The sequence below is a fragment of the Hibiscus syriacus genome, unplaced genomic scaffold, assembly GCF_006381635.1.
Source record: "Hibiscus syriacus cultivar Baekdansim isolate YM2019G1 unplaced genomic scaffold, ASM638163v2 tig00116965_pilon, whole genome shotgun sequence".
NCBI lineage: Eukaryota > Viridiplantae > Streptophyta > Magnoliopsida > Malvales > Malvaceae > Hibiscus > Hibiscus syriacus.
Genome location: NW_024063490.1, coordinates 4,357,426 through 4,370,175, shown reverse-complemented (window position 1 = coordinate 4,370,175; position 12,750 = coordinate 4,357,426). Strand labels below are relative to the sequence as shown.

At 34.3% G+C, this 12,750-nt stretch overlaps 1 protein-coding gene and 1 pseudogene across 1 annotated transcript; one reads left to right on the top strand and one right to left on the bottom strand.

Annotated features, from left to right (window-relative positions):
• Positions 1-5,786: 5,786 nt before the first annotated feature.
• LOC120191260 lies at positions 5,787-6,394 on the top strand (annotated as a pseudogene).
• Positions 6,395-8,734: 2,340 nt separating this feature from the next.
• LOC120191171 (COP9 signalosome complex subunit 4-like) lies at positions 8,735-11,894 on the bottom strand. Its single transcript, XM_039194143.1, has 14 exons — positions 11,765-11,894; positions 11,533-11,684; positions 11,142-11,245; positions 10,981-11,041; positions 10,737-10,829; positions 10,549-10,649; positions 10,183-10,291; positions 10,055-10,099; positions 9,846-9,914; positions 9,670-9,761; positions 9,539-9,581; positions 9,344-9,403; positions 9,129-9,188; positions 8,735-9,032 (listed from the first exon to the last, which is right to left on the bottom strand). Exons 1-14 carry the CDS (start codon positions 11,892-11,894, stop codon positions 8,958-8,960), a joined length of 1,194 nt encoding a protein of 397 aa, XP_039050074.1. The 3' UTR covers positions 8,735-8,957.
• Between the last annotated feature and the right edge of the window lie 856 nt (positions 11,895-12,750).

The following is a 12,750-nucleotide window of genomic DNA, read 5'->3' as shown; positions in this document are numbered from 1 at the left end:
CTAGGAAGACTTTACAGTGTTGAAATCACAATTTCCTGACTTCGATCCTTGGGGACAAACATCGACTGCAGGAGGAGGTATTGTCATGGCCCTGGAAGGAAAATTAGGGATTTTGGATCACAAATTAGGGATTGACGATGAATAATGGGGAAATGAGGAACGAATTGGGGATTTAGAAATTGTTACCTGATTGTTATCTGATATTAGCATGGGCTGAGGAGTGCCACTGGGCTGAAGGAAGTCAGTAAGCAAGGATGAACGGGTCAAAGCTGAGCTGGACAGAGACAGTTATTTTTTAGAAAGAATATTACAGTTGTAACTAAATAATTGGTCTATCTAGAAATATATATAGGATGTAATGGAAGAAAAATGAACTCTATGAATGAAAATTAAGAATCCGTTTTCTGTAAACCTACCTTTTCTTCTTCTTCTACAATCTTTTCTCACAAATTTCAGGTGCAAACCTGACAAATACCTCCTTATTCCAAGTTTGAACTTCAGATTGGAAAGTAGAAATGTTGTCTTCAATTGAAACATTCTTTTTTCCAAATAGAAGCAAGAAAATCTTTGAATTGAGGGTGATCGTTGCAAACATCCAAACAACGAAACGAGCTTCTTTGTCCATCCAATTCACGGTTAGCAAATCACAGCAGAAGTGGTCTATGATCCGAACCAAGCCTTTTCAAATGGATAACATGAGAATTTGAAAAGGAATTATCTCACTTCGTGTTTCTCAGACAACGATCCAATCTCTTATAAAGTTGCCGTGAGATCAATTGAAAGAAGGTCCTTGGAAGCCCAAATCCAAAAGCTCGATTCTATGAATGAACTCCGAAAATCTTTGACTAGCAGTAGCATGATGATTCGAGCCCCGGAATCTCCCATCAGTGCTAATAATGGCACTGAAATATCCTCCTAGCACCTAAGGAGTGTCGTCCCCCTAGATCCATGTATGCCAATTGATCCCAAATATATTTTCGTTTAGAGCTATGAGGACTCACATACACAACGGTGAGCTGAACCCAATCCTCATATTCTGAAGCACGAAGCCTCTCATTAACAAATTGATTAAAAATTTGTGTAATTTCCAAACAACTAACTTCAATCCAAAGTAACCAAATTCCTCGATATAAAAAATGTGTAAAGCAATACAATTTTTTTATATAATCACCGAGATCGGATCTATTAATTTGGACCGAATACCGAGTCTTGAAGATGTAAATATACAAACAAAAACACTTTTAAAATATATATACAAGCAAAAGATGAGTAAGAAGTACTCAACCCGCAATCTACTTTTGAAACTTCCATACTCTTGGCTAAAATCCTGTGTCTGTCACTCTTAAACACCTTTGACATGCCAAAGCTTTCAACCAGCTTCATCTGCAAAAGAAACCTTCCTTCCTTTCTGGATTCCACGTTGAGAAGCAGCAGTGCTATCTTCAGTCGATTTCTGCAATTGCACCATCAAAATAATCAGCAAAAAACATTAAGGCATATCCTCTTCTTGCTTCTAAATATAACCTTCCTTCTTAATTATACCATGATTTTAAAAAAACGATTGCAATCTCTTGCCATCATAGACAGCCATCTTCTTGCAGTTTCTTCAGCTCTTGTTGCGTTTTTGATGGCCACCCTGGCCTGCCAACATAGTAAAGTGATATTGGATACGTAAATTCCATGCAGCTAATTGTGATAATTTTATGTGTTAAATCAAGTTCAGCGATGATCAAGAAAGTTGAACGGTAACACACTTCATCGGCATTTTCTTTTGCAGATGTCGCTGCAGAGGCCTCCGACCGTGAGTGAAACTTCCCCTTAACAAAGTCTTTCATCGACTTCAACTCAGTTGTGAGTTTCATTGCTAAAGATTTGAAATCCCGCATTTGCCGCTGTGTGAATGCTATCACCTTTTGTGTACGGCATTGGGAAGGATGAGTAACCTTGAGAATGTCCTTTATTGGAGACCCTTGAACTCTTAAAATCCTTTGATTGGCATGCTTCCTTATATAAAGCTTACCCCTGCATTCTGATAGAATAAAATTTCAATGAGCATCAAGTAGATATGGAATGCATAGGAAAAATTAACTAGTCTCCATAAACAAAATTGGTGGTTCATAATATTTTATAGCATTTGAGTACAAAAAATCTTGATTTGGCTTTAGAGTACATTGCAAATCATGAAAAACTTGAAGTAACAAGTTTCTTGCACTCATAATTTTAAAGCCAAAAGATGTAAGCTGCTTGAGAATGAACATAATATCAAGAAAATCTCATTCTGTCCATTAGACACGGTAACGTTTTTGCTCCAAAAGCTAAAGTTGCTTGAATAAACCATGAGAGGAATGAGAACGATTTTCATAGAGCAATTTTCATAGCTCCAAAAGCTTAAGTTGCTTGAATAAACCATGAAAGAGAGTAACAAGAACGGTTTTCATAGACCAATTTCATTCTGATAAGTCTTCTCACCAGCTCAGTTTTGCTCAAGCATATGTTCTCCAAGAATTCTACCAGGCTACCACTTATTTGTTCCATATATTACGGTGAAACAATCAAATAATATTAATAAGAGTTTCAATGTCATGAAAACCAATTTAAAAGGAATTGCATAAAGAAAATTAACATTCCAATTTAATAATTTTTGTTTACTTATGATGACATTCGTTTTCATCCAACCCAGTTAACTCCATATCCCGAGAAAGCCTCTCTTGAGAAGTTGGAGAAACGAACTGAAGTCAAAGCATTTAGTTAGAGAACACTTAAACAGAACAAAAATAGTCAATCAAAATCCATCATATTTTGAAAACCTTTCTGCTTGAGAGAAGCCTTTGAGCACGATGTTGATGCTTAATTTGATGATAATTTTGAGGTCCTGGTGATGCTAAAGGCTTACCAGAAGCATCAAAGTAATTACTTGCTATAGGAGCTGGTGACAAGGATTGCTTTTTTAATGAAGAATAACCCGAAACAAGGCCTGAATGTCTCTCAGGATTCAAGCATGATGAACTCCTATACAAGCTATTGTCACTGGTAGGACTGATGGCAATGTTTCTAATATTAGAAGACCAATCATGTGTACTTCTGCTCTTTAAGAAGGATGCACTATCTTTATTGTTATTTTCCAAGAATTGGAAGCAATTATCACTGTCCAGCCCAGGCACTTCAGCTCGGCCATAATTGCTGGTCCGTGAAGTCAACTTGTGCTCTGAAGAATTACCTTTAAAGCTATCATGTAAATCAGTAGAATGACCCTTGGTTGGAGATACTGACTCTGAGGGAACGGCAAAGGCTAGCTGATCTGCAGTATAACTTTCTTTTCCGAATTCTTGTAAGTCTGAACATCGATAGCTAATCATTTCAGAACTGTCTACCTTTACAGTCTCACAACCAGAAAACCCAGCACCAAAGTTAGGATCATCTTCAGATATTCATAAGACACCTCATCTGAAACACTGCACTTTATGGGGAAAAATGTAACCCGTGTTTCCATACCAGAAGCAATGGTTGTCTCGTGAACTTGATTCAAATTGTAGCAGCTTGTCTGCCATGGCATCTCTCGTTTGGGAGACTCATTTTGGCAGCTATCATGAACATTACCGCTATAATCATTTGTTGGGGATGTTAGTTGTGAGGAGACTTCATGATCTTCTTTCGTATATCTTGAAAAGTTGGAATACTCATTACTTACTGTTTCTGGACTGTGTACCTGTACAATCTCCCAAGTAGAAACACCTGCATCAAACTTGGTTTCAAAATTTTCCATACATTCATCGGAGGCTTCGGTAAAATAACAGTACGGAGGTTCGTTTATTATTTCTGGACGATGTATCCTTACAATATCCCAACTAGAAACCCCCACATCAAACTTGGTCTCAAAATTTTCCCTATATTCATAGGACACCTCATTAAGAGAACAGTATTGAGGTTCCTTTACCGTTTGTGAATTGCCTGCCAGTAAGGTTTCACAACCAGAAACCCCCACGTCAAGCTTGTTCTCAGAATTTTCAATATACTCGTAGGATACTTCGTTTAGAGAACAGTATTGAGGTTCCTTCATAGGATAAGGCACGTTAATCTTCAAAATATGTACCTTAGTTTCAGGAACCTCAACTTTAATATCAATAGGTGCAGGCCAATCCTGATTTAGTTGTTGTAAATCATCATTGCAGCTCTTAATATTCTTTAACATTTTAGATTTTGAACTGAGGAGAGGCTCATGAAAATCATATTTGTTATCTATGTTCTGAAAGTTGGGTAACTCTTGTTTCACACTGGAGCAGATTTCCACAGTGTCTCAACCCAAACCAACAAAATCCAAGCGTTTCCTATTCTTTGTTTTGCATCGATCCGAAATCTGTTTCAACATCATATTGTCCAAGCTAAAATCATCAAGGTCGTTTTCTCTTTTAACTTCATCAATGTTGCAATCAAAATCTTGAGGTTCACTCTTAATTTTCATTCCTCTCATGAAAGACCCTGAGGTCTCTATCCCAACTACATGACATTTGGTAGGCAAGTTCACCAAGTCATCCATAGGATAAAATTCTGGAACCTGATTATGATGGACTCTCTCTCTTAAATTGTTTACATCCATGATTACCCTAAACCTGAGCGCTGATCACCCACATGTATCAACATTCCTGTACTTTGCAATTGAACCACCTTTAATGGTTTGGACTGGACAAAGTGCAAACGGGTCAAGCTTCTTTACCCCCGTTAGATAGTATTGTTGTTACTGACCAAAATTCAAACGAGGCTCAATTTTCCATTGCTCGACAGAACTATTCATTAATATCAAAAAGCACTAACTTCGCAATAACTAGCGTAATCTAACTTTTCTCCATGGAAATAGAAATTCCCATTTCTTCTATAAAATCCAGAAAGAAAAAGGGAAGAAAAAAATACACCGAAGGAAAAACTCACGAACTCGACTAACTTAATATTTTTCACTTGATTTAATCGGATGTTGACTCTTACTTGTTAATATGAAAAAAATTTCAGTTAAATCTAAAAGTTTCAATTAAAGAATAAAGGGATGCACGAACCAACTTATCTCATTGGTTAAAAGAATCGTTGTTGCTCCTAGAAGTTATGGGTTTGACCACACCAGCTGCAGCAAGGTGATTAAGTATTTATTGTCAAATGATTGAGAATATTTAGAACATTTACTACTTTATAATCACCTTAATTTAATAAAAAAAAAGAATAAATGGATAAAATAAGTTTTGATCCTTAAATTTGACAAATTTCATTGAGTTAATTTCTGAACTTTTTGGTCCAATATAGACCCAATCTTCTATTTTATCATTTGAATGATAACATAAACCGAGTGACTCTAGTGGTAAAGGAATTATTATTATTCCTTAAAGTTTCGGGTTCGAGTTATCTTTGAACATATATTGTTTCTGTACTCACCCCATATTAATAAAAAAAATTATTTGAACAGTGTGTCACTATGAAATTGTACCACGTGGCAGAATTATCAAAACGATTACAAAGTAGGAAATATTTCCAAGTTGAGTGAGTAATGTGAAAAATATAGGGGCCGAATTGAGAAAAGTTGGCAAGATTAGAGGCTAAAAGTTGGAATAACCCAACTAGTCCAGTCCAAACTTCAAACCTTTGCAGAAGCCCATATCAAGCCCCATAGTGGCAAAAACCCAAGATTCAATAGAAGCAAATTGAAAATTCTGGCATGTAAAATTATAAAAGCAAAAAAAAAAAAATTCAAACGGTTACGCTAACGTCTCCCTCTTTATCTCAGCTCCTTTTAACTTCCGAAAGAAATGAAGACGTCCCTGAAAGGCAGATACACAAACGATGAGAGCACCGCCTTCGTTACGGTTGCCGTCAACGCCGGCGACGTCAAGGTACTCGCCTCCATGATTGATGCCAACATCATCAGAGTGATTCCGCCAACAAAGTGTCAGCTAATTACATTTTCGGCACCAGAAACGTGAAGGTCAGTGATGGACTGAGGAATATATATGGATAATATGTTTTGGCTATATAAATTTTATAAATTGATTCACTTGGTACAATAGATAAAATATAGTTACATGCATGGCGGGGATTCGACGTACGAGCCATGTTATGATTTGGGAAACAATGTGTGGGATTTTTCTGTTTCCAAGAGATTACGTGATGATGTTTTTAAGGGGACGTATCAGTTATGGTCTCGGGATTTTGCATTGGAGTGGTCCAGAAATTCCAAGTTTCATGGCAAATTTAAGGTAATCTCATCCACATCTTATCTTCTTTTCTATCTAAGCTGCCATTGTTTCTTCTGAAATCCTTGCCTGGTTTTCTCCAGATCTCTGCAACCGTCAACCTGGCTGGAGAATCTAAGGTGCCTAAAATATTTGCAGAGAGTACTTGGGATTTGAACATGTGATTCTTCTTCTTCATCAATCTTTATTCATTTGCATGTTTTGAATTATATACATTTTGGACAAACTACTTTCATGTTTGAGACCATATCCATAGGAAAATAAAAAGATTAGCCAATGTATTTGTAATTGCAGTAAATATTTAATCTGTACACTTTCTTTTTGAAAATGAATCATCAAACTTATATTCATATATCTATCTATTTTGTATATATTTGATTAAATTAATATGACGAGTGTATGAACGAAACCAAGATACCTCAATGATTCAAAGGATTGTTGTTATTATAATAGGGCGCATGTTTGAGCACCGGGGAATGCAAGAGTGTTTGAGCTTTCATTTTCAAATAATTGAGAATCTTTAGAACATATATTACCTTGTAATCATTCAATATTAATAAAAAAATTAATCTTACGAGTTAATCAAATCGATTGAGCGGCTTTAGTGATTAATGAGAGTGTTGTACTCTTAGATAATTGGTTCAAGCAGCTGTATTTGCAGAGTATGTGTTGTTAATGATTAAAAAAATTATGAGTAGATATTATCTTATAATTAACCTAAATCATTTTTAAAAAATATGATGAGTTACACTAATATTAAAAAAAATTATTATTATTTTTAATAACTACACGTGTAATAAAAAAATACTTTTAAAATCATATGCAATGTTAAAAAATATTTTTGACCATAAAAATACTTTTAAAATTTCAATTATTTTTTCTTTCAAAAACGTAATTTTAAGATTATTATTTTTCATCTACTGAGTGATTGACATGAATTCTAATATGTATTTGTGAAAATTTTATATGTTAAATAAAACTGAAAATTTTAGATTTGAAAAATTGAGAAGATTAGAGGCATAATTAAGATCAAACATTAAGAGATACCATATTATTAAAAATTTTAAAAAGTGTGTGTGTATATATATATATATAAAAGGTCCTAGCAAGTATTTAAACTCAAATTTTAAAGGGTCAAAGTTAATTTATCTAACATTTAAATTAACATTTAAAGTTAATTAACATGCTGTTGTTTCTCCATTTAGCAAGATACATGTCCTTAGAATATGTGTGTGTGTATATATATATATATATTTGTCATGATAATTTGTTATAATACGTCAGATACAATAATAGTATTGGACATATGGAGATTGTCCCATGTCATTCACAGAGTCATGTTGCTTTGATCTCAACTTCTCAATCTTAAATTAAACATACGTTATATCTTTTGACAACATATATGTAATTTCTGAGAAAAAATCCAAAACTCAGCATCTTCTTTCTTAGTAAAGACAAATAAAAAATGAAGTATGTTGTGGTTGGCGTTTTGACCATTGCCAACAACAATTTTTTTGTATTTTCTATACAAGAAGATTCCATCAATTTGGACAATTGATTTCCAATATTGAGAACCTTTAACACATTACAGAAAAGTCCAAAAGAGAGAAGATTTAGGAAGCTCTTTGAATCATGCTATCGTTGCAGTATGCATTATGAGTTTCGAGATCCTTAATTATTTTACGGTTGAGCTTTTGCATAATTTTAAGTCAACTTAATTGGTAGCTCATTAAAAGAAGCATCTCACTTCTATGTAAGGCTTTCCAAGAGGCTTGTAATACTGAAATCATATTCGTGATTGTTTCCTTACACACTTGCGGTTGCTTGCATTGGTCTCCAGAACACATATTACTTCATACATGATGCAATTATTGTAAATAATTTGGATGGTAGATATTGAGATGGGTCTTGAAAGTATTTTTCTAGGATACTGTTGGATGTTGAAATTCATGGGTCAAGCCTCCGACTGAGGGCTCGTGGACCTGCGTTTGTTGGGTATAAGTGAATGAGAACATGAGGGATACCTTCACATGTGGTATGAAGAGGACATAAATGTGTTACTGTATTTTTTATTGCTTACGCGATATATGATTACAGAGTTAAGAATAATATAGGATCTCGAGCCGCCAATGAAGTCATAATGTATGTGCCATGAGAATTACTATCAATGCCAAAATTTTCATTGAGACACTAAGGCCTAGTATCAAAGCGGACTGCTTGAACAAGGTTGGGTAAAAGAGATTCAACACATCTACCGTGAAAGAGAGAAATGCGTACAACATTTAGCGCAAGAACAAGCCGAAAGCTTAGTGTGATTATTGGAGATCCTCCAACACCACTGCTGCATGAAAGGGTAAAGATCCCCAAGGCTGTGCATATTGTTTTAGCTTATATTTCCCTTATTTTACCAAAAACAGGTTTACTTTAATTTTAATAAAATACTAGTACTATAATTTTTATATAATGAAATAGATATCCAATATGAAGCACATTACTGGCAATTTTATTAACTTGGGGTATCATAACAGGCCAATAAGGCAACTTAACAAAAAATAAAATAAAATAACGATGATAATTACGGACACTTCAACTGATGATCCAAAACCCCATGTTGCCTAACAGACGAAATGGCAATTATAAAACTAAATCCCAATAACTAAAGTTGGGCAAAAACGGTGAAGGGTGAAGTCTCTTGTAAGTTTCATTGTTCCTGGTTGGTGCATCGGATCACACAGGAACTGCCATGCCTTTCTTTGCCATGCTATCCAGTATGTCATTCAGAGCTTGACACAAACCAACAATCTGCATAATCACAAGCCGTGATAAATCTGAGAAATCACAAAGCCGGAGTTCACCATTTTATCTGTAATTTTAAGTCCAAGCTCAAGAGCGCATTACCTGTTGGTCCCATTGTTGCAGCTCTTCAGTGTCATCTTCAAAATGTATAACCGCCTCCACCTGATGCATACAGGTATTCATTATTTAAACAGCAGATGGTTCTGACTAAAGACATTTGTAAAATCAGCTTCACTTTGAGAATCATTTATCCTAAAATCAATTGATCACTGAATCCATTAAAATAGTGAAAAATCACGAGGCAAAAATTTAGAAACCTGATCAATCGATCCCCTCATTCTATCCTCATAAATCATTCTTGAAGCTATTTTCTCAGCCTGTAAAGAAAACCAGCCAATCATCTTCTCTGTTTAACTATAAATATGGAAGTATTCCCTAATAGAGATGGAGCATATAACCAAAAACGAAAAGCTACAAAAGTAGCTTAAAAGGCTCTAACATAAGAATTGTACCTTATTAGGAGGAATTCCCAGTAAAGTTCCAAGCTCATCAAAACTATGTCAAAGAAAGCAAAAGGTTTGTTAGAAATTTTCAAACCTAGAAAATAAGATAAGAAGAAAACCATTAGTGTTATGTTTCTAACCTTATATTTGTATAAAGTTTACTTGCACTCAGAAGATTATGCTCTATCATGGCACGGTCCAGCACGGTGAAATTGTCAGGAAGTGATGCTTTCTGTTGGGAAAGGAAAGGCTAGTTAAAGAAAGGAGAACTTGAACTGTAAACGTAATATGTAAGCTAGTTCAAACATTTTTTAACCTGATGCGGTTTCAGTTCTTCAGCAAATGCATCAATTTCAGGTTTTCTTAAGATTCTCTCCAAATAAACCTGTTAATCTCCATAAAATTCCCAACAGGGTGGAATTTAAGGTTATGTGATAGATATAGACAACAATGTGCTAAACAAGTGCATGAAGGAATGCATATGTCAGTGCGTGTGTGTGTGCACCTAGATGCAAGAAAAAGAACCTTTTGTAATATTGGATAAATCTTAAGCTTGGAACATCGTTCATCCTGAAACATGACACAAGTCATTGCCATTATTAGAATCAAACACAAAATAAAAAAATCTATCACATTCAAGAGAAACTTTGTACTTTGTAAAGGGTGGCAAGAACACGAGAGCGTTGAGGACCTGCAGCAGCTAATATTGTACATGTTACAGCAGCAGATAGAGCTTGTTCCAGTGCATCCTCATCAATTGTTCTGTAATAGTGGAACATTGAAAATTTTGTATCATAATCCCTCAAACATAATGTAGTATTCAGAAAAATAAAGAGAGAAAAAAGATACAAGCAAAATGAAAGGTTACACGATCTGCGAAACATGATGGTCAGCGATGCAAACCCCATGTATCGAGTGATGTAGAACAAGTTCAGAGAGTCCATTTGCTTCCATTTATGTCAGCTAATAACTGCTTTAAGTGAAATGTGGACAAAAACAATTAGGGCCTAATTACATACTCATCTCCTATTTGTCGCTTCTCAATTTGAGATATGTTGTAGTATCGCAATGCTGCTTCCAAGAACTTCCTCTTTAAATCCAAAATCCTAGCATAACAAACCTGAAAACCAGGGAAAAGAAATTAAACTAAAGAATGACTTGACTTCCAGCTCTAGATTACAGTAATTGACCTAAAACTATGCCAAACCTTGTATTGTAAAATCAGTACTTCATTCTGACAGTTGCTAACCAAGAATGAAGCTTTGTTAATAAAAGCTTCTGCATTAACGGAATCATCATCCTGTAAAATACTCAAGCAATAGTTTCGGGTCACCTTTCCACATTGATTTTACATATCAGAAATTGAATAAGTAACTGAATAACTTCTTGGCATTCTAACACATCCAAACTTGCCTATATAATGTTGGCATTCAATTAAAAATATCCAATACCTCAAGATAGAGACGGGCAATTTGGACACACTTTGACAATCTGAACGTATCATCAATAACCCTGATAATAATATCAAAAACACATAAGCATCATCAATATGAACAAAATAACATGTTCTGCACACTTCACTATAAAATTAAAGGGAATCTTACTATCAGACCTCATGCCAGAGTCCAAATCAATCCCACTTAGCATCTGAGCTGCTTTTGACCACTGCTGTTCTGACTCATACAACTCAGCAAGTTTCTCTCTAATAATAAGAACCTACAGAACTCATGCAAAGTAAACAGCTTTTATCAAACAACCATCCAGATTTCATTAGCTGATTAGTAGCTTATCCAAAGAAACTAAAATACCGAAGAAAAAACTATTCTCTGTTTTGCAAACGAATTCCAACCAAACTAGAAAGCACGACATGGGGAAAACTGAACCAAAAGAGGAAAAGAAGAAGAAGAACAGTAACTGTTCGAAGAAATAGAATTAACGGATTCATCTTTCAATCAAATCATTTCGTCAGCGGAAAAAGGGCTAGCAATCAAATTAAAAGGAACCTGTTCTTCGAATGAAACGACACGAGGCTGAATCTGAGAAAGGATGTAATGCGCAACTTTCTTTTGTGCCTCTGGCTCCAATCTTCCTAATTCTTGTGCGAAAGTCTGTAAGAGCTGCCTTGATACAACCAGTGGGACATCGTCCGATAGCACTGAAGAAAATTAAATCAAAATTATTAAACCCTAAAAACCTCTAGACAAACTTTAAGGCAAGCAAAGGTAAAACGATTACTATGATCGATGAATTTCTTGGCCTGAACGATGTCGTTGGATGAGAAAACAATTAACAAAATGTTCTTGTATTGCTCGATTTTCTGCCTCTGATCTACAATAGCCGAGACGTTTGCTAATGCACTCTCCATTGGCTTTCGATCTCTGCTTCAAAATTATCGAAACCCTATTTTTTCCCCCAACAGAGAGACGAGAGATTTAACAAAATGTCCAAGCTTTACTTTACACTTACTGTATATGATGGTTTATTTTCTCCACTAATTTTTCCGCTACTGAAATCACTGCGACGTGTTTGTATACGCTACATAACAATGTTTGGTTGCGTTGAAATATAACGAACAGATGACTGACACGTCACATAATAAATGGCACAACCGTCATTTTGATAAAAGGAAAGGGTAAAATACCACTACCAGACTACCCAATTTTGTATTTAGTAACAAATGGGTCATAAAACTTCAATTTAGTCACTCAATTAAAAATCTATTACAAATAAATCATATGTCTTTAAGATTGAAACAAATATCTAATATTGCCTTCGTATAATGATAGTTTTAATCTATAAAATTTATATATTCTATCAATTTTTTCTTAATTTAAAATAATTTATTATATTTAATCATTTATATTTAATTTTTAATCAACTTAATTCTTTTTTTGATATTGTTAAAAAAACATGTCAGATAAAAATAGCAATTGAATAACAAAATTCTATCATAAAACAATAATAAATCGTTACCATTATGTTATAAAAATGTCATGATAATTATATAATATTTATGAGAAAATATAATTTAGAAGAAAATTAAAGAATAAAATCATAAATTTTTTAAAATATGAATGATTAAATTTATTAAATTATTTTAGATTAAAAAATTAAGAAAATACATACATTTTAAATATTAAAATTATTATTACATGTGCACATACCACTTTGATGTCTAATATTTAACTACTAGTGATTTATTTGTAATATTTTAATTGAGT